General features: G+C 32.4%; 1 protein-coding gene across 1 annotated transcript; it reads left to right on the top strand.

Annotated features, from left to right (window-relative positions):
* Positions 1-81: 81 nt before the first annotated feature.
* On the top strand, positions 82-25682 carry LOC132748005 (mRNA-capping enzyme-like; the record flags this gene model as incomplete). The annotated part of the gene is given in 18 exon segments (XM_060737544.1): positions 82-199; positions 5103-5209; positions 6186-6295; positions 7302-7405; positions 7599-7687; positions 8816-8891; positions 9261-9291; positions 12723-12831; positions 13532-13632; positions 14185-14288; positions 15271-15372; positions 17868-17949; positions 18792-18917; positions 19388-19552; positions 20523-20594; positions 21180-21283; positions 21810-21876; positions 25553-25682. Coding segments are annotated over 17 exon segments (1651 nt in total), but the record flags the coding sequence as incomplete, so codon positions are not given.
* Positions 25683-27314: the final 1632 nt, after the last annotated feature.

Below are 27314 nucleotides of genomic sequence, written 5' to 3'. Positions count from 1 at the left end.
AACAATTTAAATGAATAAAATAAATCAAGTTAAATCAGTCAATATAGTACAGTACAACAAGTCAAAATAGAAAATATAAGAAACATATTAGATCTACTTTGTATTAAAGAATAACTAAACTGTCAACTTCCGTTTTCGAAAAACTTTGTGATATTCTGACATAAAAACAGATTTTTGGTTTATTTCCTTAAAATTTCCTGTACGTATTCAAAGAATCAGTTTTTTTAACATACTTGTTCAATGGTACAAAGAATTTTCTACATTCTTAATACAAATGATTACGATAATCCATTTGTCATATATTTTCGCGATGCCAATTTAAGTTGTTTTATCAATAAACATTTGAAATGATCATAGAAAAGTCGAACATTTTGAAAATTTATTTCATGACAATGCGTTAGTTGTATTTGTTGCAAATTACACAAATTATAGGTTACTGTGCTTCTCTTAGTTTACATTACTTCATACATTTTAAAACAACTTAACAAGAAGGAAAATAAACAAAGATTGCACTCACAATACTATCAGCAGTCATGTTGTGTGATTAAAACCAAATTTTAATAATACAGTCCAACTTAGTTCGCTCGAACAAAGGAGGGCCTGTGCAAGTTTGTTCAAGAGATCGGTAGTTCGAGCGGAATTTGGAGGTTACGACGTTACGTACCATGGAGGTTACGTACCACTGCATAAATGTACCATTTTTGGAGGTTACGTACCACTATAGAAATATATAATAGTAAATTTTGTCAATCTTTTGTTAGATTAAAGTGACATTATGCTCATATTTTCATGGTCAAGTTGAGCTGAATCGACTTTATATTTCAAAAGATTGACTGTTAAAATGGTGTTTGATCAACATTTGATGTTGGAAAATGTTTAGAATAAAATTATTTATCTGTCTAATATTTAAAAAGACTGCCCCACTCTTTTTTTATAAACTAAGCGTTATAGGTAAATTCTAATGGATGTTTACAGAAATTTTATTTGGATCTGTGAGTTATTTATTGTTTATGCGAAATTATTAATTAAATTAAAAGGAATTATGGCAAAATGAAAACTTATTTTGACTTTCACCCGTTCACTCACTATATACCCCTAAATGGGCATAATGTCACTTTAAGAGTTTCGTCACATAGACTGCAAATAGAAGCAGGTCGTTGGTCAAGACCGGCGACTATACCAGTAAATGAAAGATTATGTAACTTTTGTAACGTCTTAGAAGACGAGTATCATTTTATTATTGAATGCAAGTTGTACGATGAACTTACACATAAATATATATTATCAAAATATTGGCGACGGCCAAATATGTACAAATTTATAGAATTGATGAATAACGAAAACCAGATGATAGTAAGAATGCTTGGAACTTTCATACATACTGCTTTTAAAAAACGTAACGAAATATTATATGGTAATTGAAATAAGGTATATGTTATACAAATATTTATCTAGATTGTTAATCATGTAAAGTTTTAATTTATCGAATGCATTATCACTTTTGGTGCTGTATCTATATAATGGATATTAATGTGTATTGTGTTAAGTTGTCTTTCATATGTAGCACAATGGTCTTATAACACAGAAAAGTACATTGGTCATGTAGTTTATCTTAGTATTATGTTCACTCCAGTCAGTCGCCTTTATGTTTCGTTTCGTTAAAAGGTTGACTTTAAAACTGGAAAGAGGTAACATGAAATTTAGTTCGAAATATGTCACAATTGGTAAGGGTGAATAAGGTTGAAAAAACCTTCTCCAAAGTAAACTTTGTTTGCAAGATATATTGTTAAAATGAAATTATTGTTAAATGTATAAACTGTTCGTCATAAAGTTTTGTATATGTATGCCTCATGGGCTTTTAAGCCTAATGGTTTTGATTGAAATAAACTTTGAAACTTTATAATAAAGTGATAATAAGGGATAAGGTGTGAAACTATCAGGTTTATTGTTCGCGCATTAATTGTATTAATTTTGTAATGAGATTAAATATGTATGAATATAAAAGTATAAACAACAAACCAATTAACGATAATAAACAAGTTTTATTTACAACACAAAACTGAAACGAACAAACGATGAAAATCATTAATAACACTAATATAATTACACGCACTACACTAAAATGGACAGTACAATGAAACAAACCACGGTAAATATAAAAAAAAACACTTTATAGTATTATTTTTTTATTTATACGCATTTCACTGAAATTAACTGAAATAAACAAAATAATCAATATAATAATATTTCATATGCATGTTAATATACCGGACAAAATTACTTACCTTGAAAAAAAAACAAGCGTTACATATTTATATACATTTACATTAAGTTTTATTTACACGTTAACCGAACTGTGCATAAAATGAAAATAATAATAATGTTACAATTAACAAGTATTTTTTAAAATATTTTTGAGTTTTATTTATCCGCACTGAATAATAATAATATACTGAAATAAACAAGATAAAATAATTTATAACAGTACATATGCAGGTTACGTTTTATTTACAGACTCATATATAAAAACACATAATTATGTTACACGCTCTGAAATGAAACAACAATACACAATTAACAAGTATTTTTTTAAATATTTTATTTATCCGCACTGAATAATAATAATATACTGAAATAAACAAGACAAATATTTGATAACAGTACATATGCAGGTTACGTTTTATTTACAGACTCATATATACAAACACGTCAATTTATATATTTTTCAGCTCCACTAAACTGCTCCTGGATGCTACTGTCTTCTTGTCAGAATCTACTAAAGATCTTCGTCGTCGCCGCAATGGTCATCCACTGTTGCTGGAATTGGTTCAGGCCCATGATGTGACTTGAATTTTTCAAAAGTTGATTTGTTGTTATTTCTCCGTCTTCATATTTGTTCCACAGGTCGAACAGCTTGTCATGGATGGCCTTGTACTGTTTCCTGCGTACCCTTGTCAGCATGTTCTGTGAGACGAGACGAGTTTGCAAGTCGACGAACTGAGCCTCGCCATAAAGAAGAGGCACCAGAACGTAGAATGCAAGCTGCGCCCCGCCAGTGAAAAACACACCCCTTGATGATGGTGTTTGGGAAAGTCTGTCTGATAGCCTGCCACGCAGCTGAAAAAGAGTAATTAGCAAGAATTAGTGGATGTATATATGTTTCACATTAAATTTAATAATTTCAAAAAACAAAATAGAGCTGCTATTTACCTGCTTCATAGTCCAGCATAAACAACTCTACCATCGGATCTCCAAGTTTCTCCTTCAGTTGTGAAAAAACCTGAAAAATCAAAAAAAGATCGTAAGAATTCTATCACATGAAATATAATTCTCAATTCATCTCATTTCAATTGATTTTATAAGAAACGTACCTCAACGTAGTCATCCTTCCTTCTCCTTGACATCAATACAAAAACAAGAGGTACTTGTTTTACATGTTCACCACTCTTAACAAAAGCATGAACAGACATCAACTGATAAAATGGTCGTCGTACCACTTTAAAAGTGGTAAATAGGTTTTCTTATTAAGAAAGAAATTATGCATGCATGTTTTGTGTAAAAGTTGATCGCCGCGAAATTTCATTAAATTAAATTCATCAGTATTACTTACCGGAGTTTGCAATTTGTTTGTGATTTGTTATATTACTCAGTTCTGAATGTGTGATAATCATACATAAAACATTTGCATTTATATTAATTGCATTATGTGATTTTTAAAAAGTAATATTAAAGTTATAAAATTCTGTCTTTTTTTATAATTGTTATGCTCTATATTATTTGTATTTTATATAAATTATATATATATGGTACGTATCCTCCAAAATATATAAGTGGTATGTAACCTCCAAAAATGGTACGTAACCTCCTGGTACGTATCCTCCGTGGTACGTAACCTCCAGTAATCGTTCGAGCCAACCGAGGTTGAACTATTATTACATAGAACATAGGCCTAAAGGTTTTCCAGCTTACATCGGTCGAGTGATAAATACGTCAATACAATTGTTTGTTAGTATATCTGTTTGTCAAATACGTCATAATTAACGGTAAACTGTGTTAATCTGTATTCATGCATATTGTAAAAATTGGGTGAGTTTGATTAGGCAATCATTATCAAATCTTGTTGAACAATGTTCAAAATATATTTATAGGTTTATTGTGGGATAAATTTTATTTTAAACAATGAATTAATAAAATATTAAAATATTTTTTTTGATTTAGCAGCATCTATTTGTTGTCATTTACTAAGACACATACATGTATCATTCAATAAATAGACAACACTGTTTCAATTCACGTTACATGAACAACGGTTGTAATTAAAGCCGTCCAGGTAAATGTCATTCTTTACTGACTTTTGCACATTTCACCTTTTTCATGAGTTATTTTCTTTTTAGTGTTTCCTGATTAACCGCAAATAAACAATATTATCATTACAAACAAATCGGTTACAACACTTTTTTTGTATCAATTAACCTTATTTGCCTTTGAGACGATCACAAGGTGTTAAAAACATGTGTCTCCGACTGTCACTTATTTGGAATATGTCGACCCGCAACTTTTGTTGTCTTTTTGTCTTCCACCGAAAAGGTGTAATTTTCATTATATTTCTGCCGAAGGGACCAGAGATTAGGTTTGAGAGTTATAACAATTGGTGTTTGAGCGATCCTAGGTAGAACAATTTATATTATATAGGAATTTTGCCGGGACTGGAAGAGAGAAGGGAGGTATCCGAGTTCAAGCAACAAAGTTTAACTGTATTTTACTTGACCTTGTTTTAAAACAGTTAAAGGTCATTCAGAATTACATGCACAGCTTCTGTTTTCAATCGGAACACCTCAACGATTATTGTTTTGCCGAAAAGTTTTGATTGTTCAGTGCAATGCAAACTATGTTTAATATGCAGCATGCTGTCTAATAATTACATGTTACAAAATTGATATTGGACGAATACATTATTATCAGACACCTCCCTGTACTTTATTTGAAATCGGGACAAATAGAATGAAGGGGTGACATCATGGCAGTAAATTTAGCAAAAAATTTTCATCCAAAAAGATGTTATGTATAAAGTTAAACATGTAAATGAAAATTTCAACTTTCAGTTTCAGGAGAAAACATGGTTGTGTGATAATGGGTAAGAACAAAGCATCACAACTTGGACCACCACCTAGGTGGTTAAATTGTCCTAGGAAGGGACAAATCATTATTGGTAAGTGAATACTGGCACTAACGTATACCCTGCTGAATATGCCTGTATGAAAGAGATTATTTCAGGTATATTAGTATTTTTCCTTTCCATTAAATTGTGAACATTTGCACAGTATCATTAATACTAAATGGTTAAAACCGACCTCGTTTCCATTTTGAAAAACAATAATTCCAAAATGCCTGTATGACAAATTTTCATATGTTTGTATATAAAAATATCATTACTGAACGGTAAAAAACCTACTTATAATAGCCACATTATATTTTATTTCAGATTGTATTATTCTGTTTACGCAAATTTTTAGCTTGACTATTTGATAAGAATAAGTAGAGCAATTGTAGTCACCCGAGCGTCGGCGTCGATATAACCACTTATGTTAAAGATTTTTGTAACACCTCAAATATTTTCAAAGTCCATTGACATATGGCTTTGAAACTTTGCCCACTTGTTCACCATCATGACCCCAACCTGTAGACAGGGGGAGGTAACTATCAAGTATTTTGACAGAATTATGCCCCTTTTTCGAATTTACATTAAAGTTTGCATACCACCTCAGATATTTTCATATTCCATTGACATCTGACTTTGAAACAAGTTGAAATTTTATACACTTCTTTGAGAGCATTTATAGGACTCTCTTCAAGGCCTATGACTGTAACATGGATTTAAAGAAAAAAATTTCCCTTTTGTTAACTTAGAATTTTACTAGGTTCTTTTACTATCAAGCACTGAGAATAGTTGATATGCTGTCCTACTGACAGCTCTTGTCTATATGTGAAATTTCCTTGTTATTGATTGAAAGGAATAATGGCAAAATGTAAACTTACTACAAATGTTACTTTAAAAGTTACTCAGTCAGAATTGATGTTCGTACTAAAATGTTATGGTATTCATAATTAAGTATATATGATTTGATAAGATTTATCATACATGTACATTATATATCAAATAAAGATATTCAATTTATTTATCTCAGACAAGTTTATTCCATTCAAGACACCGTTGGACAGTCGTTATGACGATGATGTTCCGGAAGAATGTAGATTTAACTTTGATATGTTGTTGGAGTCAATGAAGAATGGCAAGGTCAGTTTATTTTTTATGTTGATAACTTATATTACTCTTGTTATAAACAAACACCTGGTTTTAACATTAACCTGGACTAGTCCAGCTTTTATCTCTGGTATTGTCTGTTATCAATTTTTGAGATATCAAAATGATAATCTAAAGTTAGTCAGCTAACAGTGTAAGAACCTGGTCTGTTTGAGTTCTGGTCATTTTTTGTTCTAGCTGGATAAGAGTTGGCTCTAGGTACACAATGTAGGTAAAGGCAGTTAATTCTTCAATCTTTAATTGTTATTCTAGCAGCTTACAGGATAAAGTCTGTGTGTATGTTATACAAGTACTTGCTTATGTAAACTTGATTTTGAAACAAGTTCTTTCACTTTCCTTCTTCCTGGGAATAATCAGTTCATCAGTACTGATGTTAAATAAAACAATAAGGTTGTGGCACTGCTTGAATCCATGCTTCTTAGTGTGAGAGGCAGACACTTAAATCACTTGACCACTGCTTCACTACAGTCCTGTCTGACTGCACAAACTTACTTGGCTCTGTTATGGAAGCATATACAAATTATTGTCACATTATTTGAACATTTAAATGGTGCTTGTTATATTGAATATCTAAGATTAGCTTGGCTGTTACAAGTGGCAAAGGATTATCAGTTTTAAATATAGCTACTTAAGGGTTTAATTGGATTGGTTAACTTATGATAAATTATTTGAATTAAACATTTAAACCATTTCATTTTTTTCCCCTCAGAATTCTGTATTTTTCTTCATTTCTATTTCTATGCTGTTACAAAAGTCATGAAGGTATCATCATACACTGTTATTAATTTAATATCATTATAAAATCGGAGCTTTTACGAATAATAAGCTGCATTGATACAAATTAGTTTACATGAGTATTTCATTGAAAAAAGAAGGGAGAAAAAAAAAACAGGATTTTTCTGAAACTTTCTTTTTTTTAATGTAAAATAAATTATTTTTTTTGTACAAAAATCAATTGCTTATGTTTCATATATTGCAGAAAAAGCTTGGCCTTGTGGTGGATCTGACAAATACAACAAGATTTTATGACAGTAAAGCAGTGGAGGAGAAGGGGTGTAAATATGTGAAGATGCAATGCAGAGGGTATGATATATATAATTGTGGTTGTGATATATATAATTGTGGTTGTGATATATATAATTGTGGTTGTGATATATATAATTGTGGTTGTGATGAATGAAATTTGAACACAATTTTATATGTCATAGACTGTGAAATGAAATTATTCCATAGAATTGTTATTATTGTTATAAACTTATTACAAAATGTATTTCAGACACGGAGAAACTCCATCAAAAGAACAGACTGAGGCATTTATACAGTTATGTGCTAGATTTAACAACCAGAAACCTCTTGAAATAATAGGTATATTTTATAAACATATCATTGCTATAACATTATTTGATAAAGTTATGTGAATTTTATCTTGGTCTCTGAGACATGTACTGTAATTCAGCTAGCTTACATAACATTGTGTCACCTTCTGTGCAGTAATGGGTTAAGTCCTGCTTAATCTTATAGGAGTTAATCAATTATTACATTAAAGTGACATTTGGTGGTTCTACACAGGTGCTTGCTAGTGCCTGATATAATGCACAGAGGAACACCTGAAATCTTCCTCTACCGGTAAGGCTGGAAAGTCATCATATGACCTTTACTGTGTTGGTGTGATGTAAAACCCAACCAAAGAAGAAAAATGATACTGTATAGTGTAGGGTCAGATATGATAACTATTGCTTAAGCCAATGTAAAGATTTGAAAACTTCAAAAGGAAGAATAGTCAAAGGTCAGCAGTTTAAAAAAAAAGAGGTTACATAGGGAAACCTGAAACAGAAACTTTATTTTTACTGTATTTACTAGGAACACAATATTGCTGTTCATCAAGTACTATCTGACAATACCCAGTATTTTTCTGTCTGACAAGCAGGGAGATTGTGTGGATAATTGACCCCACAACCACTTAATTTATGTAATGAGCTGGTCCTACATGTATTTCTCTTTCTGACAAAATACAAAGCATACAGTGATGAGATTGTATAAGGAATTGACGCATAAATACTAATGAATTTGTATAATAAACTTGTCCTGCGTAGAATTTAAAACTTTACATTGTTGCAGTGCATTCTATTTTGAATAATTTTCCGTCAAAAGTGAAAATTTATATTAACTTATTGTTTCCTTGAGAACTTTACACTCATTGCTAAGTACTGGTTAGTTCCAGGAACAGATTCGAGAGTGTTTAGATAAGTTAACCTTATAGCTTCCAACACAATCAAACTAAAATGAATTTGTATAAATCATGTAAATTAAGATAATTACTTTTCTTGCATAATACTCTAGAACTATATATAATGAACATAATACTCTAGAACTATATATAATGAACATAATACTCTAGAACTATATATAATGAACATAATACTCTAGAACTATATATAATGAACATAATACTCTAGAACTATATATAATGAACACTATTTTATGTTATTTCAGGTGTACATTGTACTCATGGTTTTAACAGGACAGGATTCCTCATTATCTCTTATATCATAGAACAGCTGGACTGGAGGTGAGTTATATACTACTAATGTTCTAACATATTTCTTAAATATATATCTTAAATATTCTTATAAATAAGTTGTAGTTAACTTGCAAGGTGAGCGGTTGCCTAGTGGTTACAGTGTCTGCCTCTCAACCAAGGGGTCAGGAGTGTGAGCCTTACTGGGGTCACGATTGTGTTTCGTCATATGAAGTCAGTACTTGTTAGTTCAGAGGTTGATTTAACTAAGTTAAAATATATAGCTAGACAAATAAAGTACAGTTGTGAACACTAAGCTGGTGTCCATGTGTGTTTTTTCCAATGTACAAGTATTTATTATACTTATTATATGTATATGTATATAATAAATATTTGATTATTTTTATTGTAACATTACAGTGTAGAAGCTGCTGTGCAGTGTTACGCTCAGGTATGTCACTTTATTTATTACATGTTTTAGTTTATATATCATTTGTTTCGATTTTGTAGGAAGCTATAAGCTTACTCTTACTCACCAGTACTACATAATGTGTGTTAAGTTTCTTGCTCAAGGAAACAAAACATCATTCTTTCAATTCATTAATTTACGTATGAGTTTCTTTATCTATAAACAATATAATATATAATATTCTATTTATCACATACCCAAAATAAAGACTTTTTAAAGTGCAAAAGAATAATGTTTCATTTAGGCACCTATAATGTAATGCTGCCATTTAACTCTTCCTTACACTATGTTTGTATAACATAAATGACGTCATGTCAAAGTATATGCACGACCGTGCAATACCTTTTTAGCTCACCTGTCACAAAGTGACAGGGTGAGCTTTTGTGATCGCTTTTCGTCCGGCGTCCGTCCGTCCGCACTACCAAATAGGGATAGGGGGCCATCTAACTGTAAACAGAACAAAAGAGAACAATAGAGTTCATTCCGTAACAATAGAGTAAGGGGCCATTGGCCCTCTATTAAACAATAGAAAATAACAAAAGAAATGGCCCCTTATTCCATTTCGGCCGGACATCCGTCCGTCCGTAAACTTTTACTTTAAATGACATCTCCTCATAAACCACTAAGCCAATTTCATCCAAACTTCACAGGAATGTTCCTTTGGTGGTCACCTTTAAAAATTGTTCAAAGAATTTAATTCCATGCAGAACTCTGGTTGCCATGGCAACCGAAAGAAAAAACTTTAAATATCTTCTTTTAAAAAACCATAAGAGCTAGAGCTTAGATATTGGGCATGAAACATCTTCTAGTGAGTGTCTACCAAATTTGTTCAAATAAAAGCCCTGGGGTCAAAATTGGCCCCGCCCCGGGGGGTCATTGATTTTCCCTATATGCATATAGTAAAAACTTAAAAAATCTTCTTTTAAAGAACCCAAAGAGCTAGAGCTAAGATATTTAGCATGAAACATCTTCTAATGATTGTCTACCAAGTTTGTTCAAATAAAAGCCCTGGGGTCAAAATTGGCCCCGCCCCAGGGGGTCATTGATTTTCCCTATATGCATATAGTAAAAACTTAAAAATTCTCTTTTAAAGAACTCAAAGAGCTATGGCTAAGATATTGAGCATCAAACATGTTCTAATAGGTGTCTACCAAGTTTGTTCAAATAAAAGCCCTGGGGTCAAAATTCGCCCCGCCCCAGGGGTCATTGATTTTCCCTATACAGTCGTACTTCGTTCGCTCGAACTCGGAGGGCCTGTGCAAATTTGTTCGAGAGATCGGTAGTTCGAGCCATTCGAGGTCGAACTATTATTACGTTGATCATATGTCTAAAGGTTTTCTAGCATACATCGGTCGAATGATAAATACGTAAATATAATTGCTTGTTAGTACATCTGTTTGTTAATCGAATATGTCATATTCAGAATTATTATCCCAGTGTTTTCAATTAAGTATTAACGGTACGTTGTATTAATCTATATTCATGCATATTGTAATTGGTTGAGTTCGATTGAGCAATCAGACCAAACTTGTTGAACAATGTTCAAAATATATTTATATGTTTATAATAGGATGTATTTAATTAAAAAAATAAATGAAATATTTAAGAAAAAGTTTTACAGCAGCATTTATTTGTAGTCATTTACTAAAATAAACACACGGACACGTAGATAACACTGTTACATGAACTACGGTTGTAATTAAAGCTGTCCAGGTAAACGTCATTCTGTATTGACTTTTGCATATTTCACTTATTTCACGAGTTCTTTTCTTTTTATCGTTACCATAAACGGCAAATCTACAATATTATCATAACAAACAAATCGGTAACAACACCTCTTATTTTGTATCAATTAACCTTAATTGCCTTTGTCACGATCACGAGGTGTTAAAAACATGTGTCACCGTCTGTCATTTATTTAGGACATGTCGACTTGTCTTTTTGTGTTCGACCGAAAAGGTGTGATTTTCACTATATATCTGCCCAAGGGACCACAGATCAGGTTCGAGAGTTCGAGCGATCGGTGTTCGAGCGATCCGAGGTAGAACAATATATATTATATGGGAATTTTGCCGGGACTGGGCGATGAGTTCGAGCGAATGGAGGTATTCGAGCGATCCGAGTTCGAGCGAACGAAGTTTAACTGTATGCATATAGTAAAAACTTAAAAAATCTTCTTTTAAAGAACCAAAAGAGTTAGAGCTAAGATATTTAGCATGAAACATCTTTTAGTGAGTGTCTACAAAGTTTGTTCAAATAAAAGCCCTGGGGTCAAAATTGGCCCCGCCCCGGGGGTCATTGATTTTCCCTATATGCATATAGTAAAAACTTAAAAGATCTTCTTTTAAAGAACTCAAAGAGCTATGTCTAAGATATTTAGCATTAAACATGTTCTAATAGGTGTCTACCAAGTTTGTTCAAATAAAAGCCCTGGGGTCGAAATTGGCACCGCCCCGGGGGTCATTGATTTTCCTTATATGTGTATAGCAAAAACTTAAAAAATCTTCTTTGAAAAAACCCAAATAGCTAGAGTTAAGATATTAAGCATGAAACATCTTTTAGTGAGTGTCTACAAAGTTTGTTCAAATAAAAGTCCTGGGGTCAAAATTGGCCCCGCCCCGGGGGTCATTGATTTTCTTTATATGTGTATAGCAAAAACTTAAAATCTTCTTTGAAAAAAACCCAAATAGCTAGAGTTTAAATATTAAGCATGAAACATCTTCTAGTAAGTGTCTACAAAGTTTGTTCAAATAAAAGCCCTTGGGTCAAAACTGGCCCGGCCCCAGGGGTGTCATTGTTTTTAACTATATGTGTATAGTAAAAACTTTAAAAAAATCTTCTTTTAAAAAGCCCAATGAGCTAGAGCTTAGATGTTTAGCATGAAACATCTTCTTATGGGTGTCTACCAAGTTTGTGCAAATAAAAGCCTTTAGGTTAAATTGGCCCTGCAACGTTGGGGTGGGGGTTGGAGGGGGGAGCCTATATACAGGTGAGCGACCTCAGGGCCATCATGGCCCTCTTGTTTATAAAGTTGCAAAATCAGCACGGGTATTTGATAAATCTCAATATGGGACTTTTACCTTTAATGTATATATAAGCCTTTAACCTTCTGATTTTCTTAAATAGACTTATCCAGCTTCCATCTTTGGAACTTTCCATTATCATTTTTGGGGATATCAAGATGTAAATTTGAAGTTTGTCGGCCAGTAGAATTGGCCCTTCGTAGAAGTATTGAAATTGATATTCAGCTAAGCCATGTTGCATGTTTATTGACAGAGATTTGTTTACATGAATATTACACATTGATTTGTTGGCACACCGTGACCGTGTCTCTGCCAATTGAAATAAAGGAAAATTATTAGTCTGTCATATACTGAGTAATTAATTGTATGATTTATATCTGAACATTGCAGGCTCGGCCACCAGGCATATACAAACAAGACTATTTACAAGAGTTGTTTCATCGTTATGGAGAAGTAGACGATACACCAGCAGCCCCCCTCTTACCAGACTGGTGTGATGGTACGTACAAATGTCATCATTCATCTCCTCTATATTTAGGACATACGTCGTTTAGTGATAATAGTGACTATCTTTAAATGATTTGACCCCTGACCTCTGCAAGATTTTAAAACTATTGATGTTTACAGCAGACTTCAGTTTTTATTTTCTGTTGGGAAAACATTCTGTGTCGATTCAAACTAAGTATTTCAGTAATTTCATCTTAAATATGTGTATCAAAACTGGTAAACCTTCTTTAAAACAGTGTCCCAAGAGCTATTTATAGGTGCCATTGATGTTCATTTCTGGGAAACGAATCATCAGCTTTACTTATTAAATTATAAAATACATTGAGCAGACCAGTAGATAAGAGATATTGAGAAGTTTCCATATTGTTAATGCATAGTATCATCAACAGATTTCATTTTCCATTTCTTTTAATTTGACAATAATATTAATCAGTTTATCAAAAATTAGCATAATTAAAAGTTAGGAAAGCAGAAAGCCTCTGTAAGATGCTTAAATTGTTGGCAGAAAAAAAGAACATTTATTATACAACTTATGACCTTCATTATTTACAATTAAGAATATGAGTGTGTTTATTTTTGATGTTTGTCAGTGTCATAAGTCCTATATTTGTCTTGTATAGTAATATTCACAATGTACAATTTAATATAGTATTATTGGCTATTGTACATGAGTTTATATGTTGTATATATAGAATCTGAAGACGGTATAGATGATGATGGTAACATGATAGGTGAAGACGGATCAGATCAGAATGGCAAACGTAAACGTTTTAAAAAAGAGGTTGTGAAAATGGTAAGCTAAATAGAGGATATTCAAGTTTTTTCTATAAATAGATGATTTATTTTCATCGAGTGGTATGAAAATAAGTATTTCATGAGTGGCTTTAGCCAAGAATGAAATATGATAATTTTGATGCCACAAGATGAAAATAAATCATGTATTTATAAAAAAACTTGAATTTTCTGTTTATTATATACATTTTTCTTTTGTTTGACATAAAAATCTACTTGCAGAATTAAAAAAAGGTAGTCCAGCAAGACACCATTGAAAATAAGGAAAATATGTTTCACTGCAGTGAAAAATAAATTTTTACAGTGAAAATATGGAAAAATGAAAATACACATTTTATTTCATCAATATTTCTTAAAATTTCATTTGTAAGTATATAAAAATGCTGTTACAATTGAAAAAAAAAGATAAAAAAATATAAATAAAACAAGGGAAATGAAAATTAGAAAAAAAGTTTGCAAAACAATTTTCTAAGTATTATAAAACATATGTTACAGCTGTGAATAAAAATTTACATTCTATATTTATATTATTAATTACCTGTTTCTATATCAGAATGCCAAGTTTGTTGATGGAGTGACAAGTGTTAAACAGGTGACAGATCAACCTTTACTTGGACAAGTTCAACAAAAAGTTCAGGAGATGTGTGAATGGAAAGGGTTAGTCTCAAGTTTATAACTTTATACAAGATTGATACATCGTTATTCAAGTTGTTTGTTTAATCATATCACATCCCCTAGTTTTCCTGATATTCTCAATTTATTTTCTCAATCTGACAAAACTTCTTTGCTAGAAAGTCCTAAGACTGATTTTTAAGACCAAAACTTTTCAAAGAAAATGTCATAACTTATGACTCCTATGTTATGACTCTTTTAATTTATGAATAGCAATGGTGATGGGCATTTACACATTGTGAATGAAAGGATCTGTCATTGTATTTCTTAACTTTTCTCTGGAGAATGCATTTATTTATAGTCTTCAGTATTTGACTGAAGGTAAAATATTGAAATATTTTTTGTTACTATAAAAGTTATTTTATGTCCTAGGACTTAAGATATGCCTAGGACTTTTTCTGAAATGCTGCCCTGATCTTTAACATATAGGCCTTAGTGTCCTCAACTCTGGTTCGCCTTCCAGCCGATCTGGATTTTCTGATATAGCCATTTGCAAACTAGTCAAATAATCAGTTACCGAAATGCATTTTACAAAATCATATTTATCCACAACTGACAAATCATCAATTTTGTGTTAGGAAAAAACATATATAAATATTCTTAGGCTCAGTAGATTCTGTCATATTTGGTATCTAATGATTTGATTCAATGTTATTTATCTAAAACACATGAACTTTGCCTTTTTTGTCTACTTGTAAATTGTAATTAGTTTAAATTGTGAAAATTGAGAGTTTTTGCTCCATTCACTGATTCTTAAATTTTCCTTCAGTAACGTATATATTAATCAGTGTGAACAGATGAATTAGACATCTTTAAGTGCATTTTGGTGGGTAAAAGTGTGATTTAAGCATTTAATCGTTCATGCCCCTTGTCCGGTATATACCGGAATACAGTATTTAGTGTGGTGCTCCAACACTGTTATTAGTCTCACTCTTGAAATATTCACTATCTTTGTTTCTATATATAGGTCAGGTTTCCCTGGATCTCAACCAGTTTCTATGGATATCACAAACCTTGACTTCCTGCGGAAGAAACCGTACAAATGTAGCTGGAAAGCAGATGGAACCAGGTATGTGCCGTGTCTTTCAGTAGTTACAGTATGTTTAGAAAAAAGCTGGGTTATTTCTTAAATCTGGCAAGTATAAAAGTACCAGCAAGAAAGAAAAGTAAAGAAAACATTACCAAATGTAGGAGTAGCCACATCGTATTACAGAAAATATATAACAATATTGTCACAATGGCCATAGGCCTGAATGATTAAATACAAATAATTAAACGACATACTGTGCAATATTATACAACAAATCACTTAAAACCAAGATTCATTTCCATTCTAACACATCACGAAAGCAATATTGCTGGACTACATTCAGGGTGGTGATATTTGTTTATGCTTCGGTGTTGTTAATAGCAACAGTTTGATGGTTCTTCCAATGAGCTGAAAAAAAGTGTTTGATGATTCTTCTATTTCCACAAATATTTTGAGAATGGAAAATTTTGGACATGTTCATGAAGTTTTAGTATATATTTATTATTATACAAGATTACAATTTGATGACAAATTTATCAACACTATAATTTCCTGGAAGAAAAATAATTCAGAGTTGAAGCAGATAACTTGGTCAATGATTCATGCAAAAAAGTTAAAAAACAACAATAAAACGGTGTGTTAATTATAACTGAGGTGACCAAACTATTTCAGACACATGTATATAGTGATGGAACTGTCAGATATATTTCCTGCAAACATTTCTCAATAAACATGTATATTATATCAAGAATGGCAGTGTGGCCAAGTGGTTAACGTGCCAGACTAGAAATCTAAGGATTGTTGGCTGTGTGGATTCAAACCTTTTCAGGGGCAAGGCATTGTTTCTATGAACTAGATATTTTACGCTCACTGCTTAGTAATGGTTGGTTCCGGGAACTGATTCGAGAGTGTTTCAATAAGCTTATAGTTTCAAACACAATCAAACTAAAGTAAATTTGTATAAACTAAACATATATACACTTGAATGCTGTGTTAAAGTAACGAAAATGGGTAATAAACGATGGAGGCAATAAGACAAACAAGTGCATTGTTGTGAAACAAAGCACGTCCCTGTTAAAAACCTGTATAGTATTAGAATTAGCCCGCATAGCTGAATGGATTAGAGCGCAAGGTTGTAATCACAACATAGCGTGTTCCATTCACAGGCTGGCCAACTAAAATTACCAATCAGTGGGTGCGTTCAGGGTTCTAACAACGGTACCTATTGGTACTATAGGTAGCCATCGGTAGCCGTCGGTAACCATCGGTAACCATCGGTATAACGACGGAAATTTTGTTGGTAGCCATTTCTCCCGCGAGTATACAAGTCGGGTAGCTTTGGTAGCCTCGTTTTCAGTCAAACAAAAATGGCGGACAAAGATCTGCGCAAAGCAAAAAAAGGTTAATCGTTAGAAATCGGAGAAAACGTCTCAAAATACTTGTAACATAAATCATTTTATTATTATAAAATATTATGTTTATTTATTCTGACGCATAACGGCATCTTTAACCATGAAGAGAACTTTGTATCATCATACACACTGATTTCCAATACAGCGCTATTTTTGGGAGCCTTGAAATGGGCATATCACTATTTCCATATGGCTAATGAAGATACCATTTAAACACTTGAATATTATATCGCTATTTAGTGTTATTATGGAGTTGTTGCGCGATCATGTTACTTGCACGTACCAACATACCACAGGAACATCAGAAGTTCCTTCTCAGTATTCACTGACGGGCCATTTGCTCGATTAAACGTTGGCGCTTTCTCCATCTGCACTAGCAGTGTTTGGAAAGAGTGACGAGAGAGACGGAAGTGACTCTTGAAGTCATCCAATGAATACATGGGGACGATTTCTTGATAGTAGTGCTGTATTATCGGTAAAACATCTCTCCTTTGCTTTATTACACCTAGCATGGCATCACAGTTTGATATGCTAGATGTTACAATACTCAATACATGCTCATAGTTTTGTTTTTGGAGCATTATCATAGCAGGAATAACCCGCCTCGCTCTGTGGTGTTGATCATAAGCCATTTTTGTTTACCAAAGATACATGTACCTATTTTCGTTCAGAGTAAGTTGGCTACCAATGGTACCATCGGCTACCAATGGTACCATCGGTAGCCGATGGTAAGTAAGCTTTGTTGCCGATGGTAGAACCCTGAACGCACCCAGTCTTTCTGATGAGAATTTAAATCAAGGTCTTGTTTTCAAGTGCTTAAAAACTTAGCTCACTAAAGTACCAGGAAAAGCTTCTGGAATTGGGGCAACTTTCTGTATCTTGTACTATCCTCCAAAAACTGAAAGGACTTGTACTCTTCTAGAAGTCTTGCCCACATGGGCAACCGTTGGTGAGTATAAATGAACTCAAATACACACACACAACTATATAATTATGTGCCTGTCTGTTTAATATTGTGATACTGAAGCATATTAATATTATGTACATCATAATTTATATTTCTACAATTTGTCATGATTTCATTATAACATCATGATGTTTATTTTTTTTATCTATTTTTAGGTTTATGATGTTGATAAATGGTAAAGATCATGTATATATGTTAGACAGAGATAATACAGTATTCCATGTGCCTAATTTACAGGTACGTTATAAATATATACATGTTTATATGTTAGACAGAGATAATACAGTATTCCATGTGCCTAATTTACAGGTATGTTATAGATATATACATGTATATATGTTAGACAGAGATAATACAGTATTCCATGTGCCTAATTTACAGGTAAGTTATAGATATATACATGTTTATATGTTAGACAGAGATAATACAGTATTCCATGTGCCTAATTTACAGGTAAGTTATAGATATATACATGTATATATGTTAGACAGAGATAATACAGTATTCCATGTGCCTAATTTACAGGTAAGTTATAAAATATATACATGTATATATGTTAGACAGAGATAATACAGTATTCCATGTGCCTAATTTACAGGTACGTTATAAAATATATACATGTATATATGTTAGACAGAGATAATACAGTATTCCATAGATTTCAGGCAAGTTATGAATATATAGGAAACATTTGTAATTTGTACCTTACATAGGGCTTATAAGCACTTGCCCTGTCCATAGAAATCATAAACAGGAATGCGCAGTAGGCCAAACTTCACAACTCTTTTGCAGTTTAAAAAGTTATGTCCCTTGCTTACATAGAAAAAATGTCCCAAAGTTTGTATTTATTTGAGTTTCTCAGAGAGTCAAATTGAAATTTTTTAGCAGGCCAAGTTTCACATTCTAACATAGTTATGCCCCTTTTAATAATTACAAAAATTCTTAAAATTTACATTTAAGTTAAGTAATTAATAAGCTAAAGTCATGAAAAATATAAATAAATAATGTCTAATGCTAAAGAATATGATACAATAGAAATTAGTAGGAATGCCTTCACAAATCATTTGTTTGTTTTACAGTTTCCGAAGAGAAAAAATCTTGATGACCATGTAAACAACACATTACTAGATGGTGAAATGATTCAAGATACAGTAAATGGGAAAAATGTACCCCGCTATCTCGTGTATGATATAGTGAAATTTGAGGTGAGATGTGACGTTTTGTTACCAATGTTTTTCATACTTTAGGTACAGTGGTATCATTTACCATACAAATTCTATTTATAAATATATATTTCTTAAGTTTGAGGCACAATGCCATCCATTATAATGGTCATAAGGTCATGGTAAAAGTGACACCTTATCTAAAAAGGTTTGTGAAATTGACAATTTAAAATTCTATTTTTTTTTATAACTTACTTATTAAAGTAACACTAAACCTTCATAAAATATGTAAATATGCTTATCTCTGAAAGACAATTGAAGTGGGTTGGGAAGGGGTGTTTGGGGGCATCATTGGACCTTGCATGCCTTTTAGTTAATTTAAAATTATATGCTGGTTTTTAAAGCAATTTATGTCAACCTGCGCAGTTATTGTGAATTTTCCACTTAAAAGTTAACAGAGGTTGATTTTATACTTCTGAGATGATAAATGTTGTGTTTTATTTTTACAACAGGGCCAAGATGTTGGTAAAACAGATTTTAATACTAGAGTATTGTGTATAAATAAAGAAATAGTCGGTGCTAGAAATACCAAGGTGCAACAAGGGGCACTCGATAAAACTAAGGAACCATTTAGTGTGCGCATTAAACCATTCTGGGATGTGGTTACTGCACGAAAGGTTTGTTTTACATACAAATATATTGACATTTTCTTCCTAGATAAAATTTCTTAGCTCACCTGAGGAAGCTTTGTTCTAAACTCAACATGAATTATTGTTGGCTCAACAAATATATTGTAACATTTTCCAGTTTGCTTAACAAAATGGATGGGGCATCAATGGCCTAGTGGTTAAGGTTGTTGACTTCAAATACTTGCCCCTCACCGTTGTGGGTTGGAATCTCGCCTGGGACATTTCACTCTTCAAGTGCGGAGGCTATACAGCTAGCTTATTGAACGCCAATGGTTTTTACTCAGGAGCCCATTCATACTTGAAATAATACACAGAGTTGCACCTGAGGTCTTCCTTCACCAGTAAAGATGAAAGTTGCCATATGACCTTCATTGTTTTTGTGCAACGTTAAACCCAACCAAGAAAAAAAAATAACAAAATGGATACCAGAGTTGAAGATAAAAATAATTTTTAAATGACATCTCCTTTAAATCACTTAATAGATTTTTTTTTTAAAGCTCAACAAGAATGATTTTTTTGGTGGTTGATATACAATATACTGAAATAACATGCATGTTTAGTTTTATACACAAAGAAGAAATTAAAGCACTCTATATAGTTGTCTATGAACAATGCTGTTCCTATTTACTCCCTCTGTTAACTTGATAAAAAATGGTTGAAAGTTTGCAGGAATTTACAAACTACATTGTTTCTTGTACACATATTATATTTATATATATTCATAACAAAATCAACTGAGAAAAATAATGTACTCAGAATTGTAATTTTAACTTGTCACATAATGGAAAATAAAACATTTGATGTTATCAGTCTTTTTATAGATTTTCCTTAAACAGTGTGTTGTTCAGAATTGTATTTGAAAATTGTCTACAATTAATTAAAAAATAATTGAAAAATAAATGAAATGAGAGAAAAATGATGTAAGTTTAATTTGCCAATAACTGGTTTATATTTACAGATATTAGATGGAGATTTTGCTAGTCAAGTCAGTCATGAAGTAGATGGATTAGTATTTCAACCAGTACCTGATGTACGTTCCTTACATTACTGTAGTAGTATATTTATACCTTATAGTTGTATAAATAGGGGCATCTGTGGCCGAGTGGTTGAAGTCATTGACATCAAACCAATTGACACTCACCACTGTAGGTTTGAATCTTGTCAGGGACCTTGAAATCTTTTTTTTGAGGAATCTATCTAGCTAGCTTACTGAATGTTGGTGGTTCTGCATAGATGCCTGAGTCATGAAACTTTACAGGACCGTGGCTAACATGTGTAGTTTTGAATTAGGGGTTTTGCTTTTTTTTTATTTTCTTTTAAGCATACTTCAGGATGTAAAATTGATATTTGAAATTATTTATATTTGAAAAGTCGAAACAATTGGATGTCATTTTTATGTCCCAACCACTTGGTAGTCATGTAGAATTTCCCTCTGTCATACTGTCCTGCTGTATGTCATTAGACAGTGGAGTATGTGAGGGCTCTATGTCCTATAAACACCATTCTAGTTTTTAACATGCTCATCTGGCATGTTACTTGAAGTCATATATAATAAGATTGTTTGCTAACAAATGTAAATGTCCAATTCAGAATGTTTTATATTTGTCTCTTGCAGCCGTATCATCCTGGTCGATGTAAAGACGTCTTAAAATGGAAACCCCCGGAGTTGAATTCCGTGGATTTTAAGTTGGTTATAACAATAGATGCTGGTGGTGAGGGGTGAGATTTTAATTTTATCTTTATTCTGATATTTCCTCACCTTAGTGCAGTAGCAGGTTAACTTATGTTAAAATTGAAAGGAGTTAAACCTGAACTGCACTGATGCTTATCAGTCTAGGCTTACTTAATAAAACATTTGCCTTATGTATATACAAAAAGCAATGGCAATCATTTTGGTTAAATATTTTGATCAGATTTTGATATGATTTATAAGGAATGAATTATAGATGACTATGTAACAAGATAATGTGATAGGGTTGTATTTTCCTATATATATTTGTAGAGAAGACTTTGCAGATTTTCCTATTAACTCTAAGGAGTGCTATAAGGGCCATCATGGACCTCTTGTTATAATATCTCGGGAGCCAACAATGATTTGAAATTATAGATATATTTGTGTTTATGTTTCTGAAAACCCAACATTAATGTAAAAAAAGTAATGGATGCATTCAATATATCATACCAGTAACCGCGATATATTATTATTATCGTTTAGTATAATTTTATTTCGTCATTCTATTTTCAGTATGTTGAAAACTAAAAGAGCTTATTTATATGTAACAGGACTGGATAAACCATTTTCAGAAATGAAGGTAATGTAGTCCTGAGTTCAGTGATTTAATGTCTGTCTATATGTCCATTCATCTGTCCTGTACTGTCCAATCCTTTCTGTCTGTCTGTCTGTAAGTGTTGTTTTAGATTGTGAAATCTGGAAAAAAATTAGGTTTTGTTTATGATACTAATATATAAATAATGACAGTATGAAGATTTTGTATATATTATTAGAAGCATATTGTACCTATGTTGATACTTATGCTATCAGACTTGATCTATTTATAGAATGATAATTGTATGTGTTAATTTTCAATAACCGTGAATTTCCTTAATTTCGTGAACATGAAATTTTTTGGTTTTGTCATAAAGAACATTACTGTGGGTACTTTAATTCATGGACTGTTTATTTTTCCAATTGGTAAAATGTAAATAATGTGATGTGAAATAATATTACAGCAGACAAAATAGAATTTCATAGTGCCCCAATGATTTTGCAGTATAATACACATACATGCTGTCTTATGAAAGTTGACAAAATGCTTTCATAATCATAATAAAACATAATATAATAATAATATACATGCTGTCTTAAATTGTACTTGTATTGCATTCTATATAAAATGGTTATGATTCCAAAAAGACCAACCACACGCGTACATTCAATTATTTTTTATTCAAATCGATTTCGAACAAGTATGTTCTTCGTCAGTGAATAAACAGGAAGTGAATAAACAGGAAGAGACGTCACACGACGTCAACGTCCAAGATGGCGGGAAATATACATTGTTACGTTACGTTATATTAAAATCCATTAAAAAAATAATGATAAAGATTTCGATTCACGGATTATGAAATGCAAGTATTTCCTATATAAAATATATAAAAAACAATAATAGGAATCAAAGTGAATGTTACGTAACGTGTATACATGCATAAAACAGATGAAGTATTATATTGGAAATAGTATATAACCATTTTATAATGGAATGTCCACGCAAAAGAACCTACGGAAATAATTAAATGTCGTAATTACTATATAATTTTTGCATTTAATCCAGATGGTGAAAACGTCTTTAGCTTATGAATCCAGTAGGTTTCTCTACAAAGACGCTCCATTTTTAGCTCACCTGTCACAAAGTGACAGGGTGAGCTTTTGTGATCGCTTTTCGTCCGGCGTCCGGCCATCCGTCCGTAAACTTTTACTTTAAATGACATCTCCTCATAAACCACTAAGCCAATTTCATCCAAACTTCACAGGAATGTTCCTTTGGTGGTCACCTTTAAAAATTGTTCAAAGAATTTATTTCCATGCAGAACTCTGGTTGCCATGGCAACCGAAAGAAAAAACTTTAAATATCTTCTTTTAAAAAACCCTAAGAGCTAGAGCTTATATATTTGGCATGGAACATCTTCTAATGAGTGTCTACCAAGTTTGTTCAAATAAAATCCCTGGGGTCAAAATTTGCCCCGCCCCAGGGGGTCATTGATTTTCCCTATAAGCATATAGTAAAAACTTAAAAATTCTTCTTTTAAAGAACCCAAAGAGCTAGAGCTAAGATATTCAGCATGAAACATCTTCTCATGAGTGTGTACCAAGTTTGTTCAAATAACAGCCCTTGGGTCAAAATTGGCCCGCCCCAGGGGGTCATTGATTTTCCCTATATGCATATAGTAAAAACTTACAAAATCTTCTTTGAAAGAACTCAAAGAGCTAGAGCTAAGATATTCAGCATGAAACATCTTCTAATGGGTGTCTACCAAGTTTGTTCAAATAAAAGCCCTGGGGTCAAAATTGGCCCCGCCTGGGGGTCATTGGTTTTCCTTACATGTGTATAGCAAAAACTTAAAAAATCTTCTTTGAAAAAACCCAAATAGCTAGAGTTTAGATATTAAGCATGAAACATCTTCTAGTGAGTGTCTACAAAGTTTGTTCAAATAATAGCCCTGGGGTCAAAATTGGCCCCGCCCCGGGGGGTCATTGATTTTCCCTATATGCATATAGTAAAAACTTAAAAAATCTTCTTTGAAAAAACCCAAATAGCTAGAGTTTAGATATTAAGCATGAAACATCTTCTAGTAAATGTCTACAAAGTTTGTTCAAATAAAAGCCCTGGGGTCAAAACTGGCCCCGCCCCAGGGGTGTCATTGTTTTTAACTATATGTGTGTAGTAAAAACTTAAAAATCTTCTTTTAAAAAACCCAATGAGCTAGAGCTTAGATGTTTAGCATGAAATATCTTCTTATGGATATCTACCAAGTTTGTTCAAATAAAAGCCTTTGGGTGAAAATTGGCCCTGCCGGGGGGGGGGAGGAGGGGCAGGTGAGATCATTGTTTTTCATTACATGTGTGTAGTAAAAACTTAACATTGTGAAACATCTTCTAATGAGTGTCTTCCAAGTTTGTTCAAATAAAAGCCCTGGGGTTTAAACTGGCCCCGCTCCGGGGGCCTTTATACAGGTGAGCGACCTCAGGGCCATCATGGCCCTCTTGTTATATAAAATGGTTAAAATTGTTATTGTAAAAACTATTCATACCATATTAAACATAAATATATTTGTATTTTGAACATTGTTCACCTAGTTTTGTATATGTTAATTCAAGTAAATGCAAACAGGTACAATATGCATGAATATAACACATGAATAAATTACCACAATGTACCATAAATACTTGACTGAGCTGAATTATTGCATATGAAAACATAGGAACTTACTTTTTATGACATTAATTCTTAGTACAAAATGTAATAAGACAAATGAAATATTAGATACACTCAAATTTTGTAGGGGTATTTTTCATTCTGCCAAATGTCATGATGTATAGAAGTGTAAACTAAATTATAACCAGGATTACCGTCAGATGTCAAATGTAAAAGATCTTAGTATACATGCTAATACTTTAACCATTGTTCACTTGAACCACCGATCTCTCAAACAAATTTGCTCAGGCTCTACAAATCTGAGTTTGACTTTACACCTTGACTGTATGGTCAAACCTGTACCAACAATACACCTTGACTGTATGGTCAAACCTGTACCAACAGTACACCTTGACTGTATGGTCAAACCTGTACCAACAATACACCTTGACTGTATGGTCAAACCTGTACCAACAGTACACCTTGACTGTATGGTCAAACCTGTACCAACAATACACCTTGACTGTATGGTCAAACCTGTACCAACAGTACACCTTGACTGTATGGTCAAACCTGTACCAACAATACACCTTGACTGTATGGTCAAACCTGTACCAACAGTACACCTTGACTGTATGGTCAAACCTGTACCAACAGTACACCTTGACTGTATGGTCAAACCTGTACCAACAATACACCTTGACTGTATGGTCAAACCTGTACTAACAGTACACCTCAATTGACACTGACCTTTTAAGAGTTTTAGATTCCGGAAGCATTTGAGATGACCTTTGACTGCGGATAGCAGGTGACCGCTGACCAGATGTATAAAATAGTGATTTTGTCGGGCATCACAAAATGGCCATTCAGATAAAAAGAGGTGACTGCTAGTACAGGTTTGACTGTACATGTATATTTAAAAATAAAGATTTTCATACTATGAAAAAAAGATTTTCCTTTTGGCAATACCATTTGTTAAAAGTCATCAAGGATCAAAAGATCTTATTTATTGAATTAATATACTAATGGAAATTCATGTTGATGAAATATGTCTGTTGTCTATTTTGATTTGCAGTTTTCTAAAGACTTGAAAGAGCTTGATAAGAAGATTATAGAATGTTGTTTTGATCCTTCAATAAACAGCTGGAAATTTATGAGAGTGAGAACCGATAAATCATTTCCCAACCATTATTCTACTGCTGTTGGTAAGTTATATCCTTTACAGTTCCCCAGAGTTTGTCTTCCAATGAAATCGCTCTATTTTGTTTAAATTTTGCCAAAATATTTACAATACAGTGCTGTAACTCAACTGTATGTGCTAAATTTATATGTTAAATTAGCTGATTTAATTGACTCCGCCTATTTACATAATGAACTCGATTTGAATGGGCAGGGCTAACTGTAAGTCAGTTATAGGTTATAAACACTTGGTTCGCTCGAAAATTAATTTCTTAAAACTCGGTAAGTAAAGATTTGACTGTATGGGGTATTTGTTGCTTCTGTATAACAGGGCCTCCTGATAAATAACTGTTTATAGTTTGAACAGGTCCCATTCACATGTCCAAAACTAAAAGAAATGCCGCTTTCACAATCAATGGTTTGTATGATTACTGCTACAAAACAGTATTACACAATATTTCCAAGTTTATTTAGCTGTGTTCAGTACCCTATCCCCTAAAAATGTTTCAAGTTATTCTTAAATGGATGAAATCAAGCTATTAAAAATTTAATGTTAAAATATCTTAAAGGAACTCCACTGAGGTACAGCAGAAGAATATAAAATTTGAATTTCTTACATAGAACAGCTAGGACACAGAAAGATATGCAAATGATAATTAATGAATTTTAAATGGTATTTTTGTGCTATTCTCAGTCCAATTTGAGTGAAAAGCATTGCATTTTTCAATGTTTAGAAATAATAATAATTTTTCTGGAAAAATAGAGTGAGCGAATGATCTGAAATTTTGTACACAAAGCTTTTGGTCCAGACTTACATGAAAAGAAACATTAACCTCGTAAAAATATTTCAGTCCCTTGTCAAAAACTCTCAATGGGGCCCCTTGAAGTAAATATTTTATTGTGGGTTGAAAAATGACTTTCATAAATTGTGTCAATTTTGAGCTTCTTTTACAATGCAAAAGTTTCAAAATTTAAGGAAAAGACCTTTAAAGGAAAATAATGTTTAAACTTATGTTTATGGAAAATAACACTTAAACTTCATAATTTTATAGAAAATAACGCTCAAACTTCATGATTTCAAGAAATTCATGCTTTATCAATCACAAATCAAAATGGGCAAAGCCCCCATCACAATGTACCCTTCTGCATGAAGTATTAAAAATATTCTATAATCAGTGCTAAGTTACTAATACTATCTCTGTTCATTATTCTACTGGTGTCACTATTTATCAATCTGTTAACTGACTTCAATATCTACTTATTCACTGATTCTACTGTTATATGTTTGGTGTAGTATAGATACCAGCGACTCGGGTTATATTTCCTGACAACCATTTATATAGGGACTTATAACCTGTCAAAAATCTTTTATCACTAATAGTATATAGGTGAGACATTAAAAGAATTCCACATCACCTGAAAAAATAATTAACACCATTACACAAAAGTCTTTGTTGGCAACCCCACACCCCTAGCAAATACAATTACCTTGTACTTTAATGATCAATAAAAGGAGTGCCGGTTTATTATTTAAAAAAAAAAATACTACATGAAATCTTGTCACAGGGATGATATATGTTTGTACTGTCAATGTAATTTATTAGTCCCCTACCGGTTTACCGGAGGGGACTTTAGGTTTACCCTCCGTCCGTCTGTCT

This window comes from Ruditapes philippinarum, unplaced genomic scaffold, assembly GCF_026571515.1.
Source record: "Ruditapes philippinarum isolate M1 unplaced genomic scaffold, ASM2657151v2 ctg9370_1_1_1_1, whole genome shotgun sequence".
Lineage (NCBI taxonomy): Eukaryota > Metazoa > Mollusca > Bivalvia > Venerida > Veneridae > Ruditapes > Ruditapes philippinarum.
This window is presented reverse-complemented; position numbering and strand designations above follow the sequence as displayed.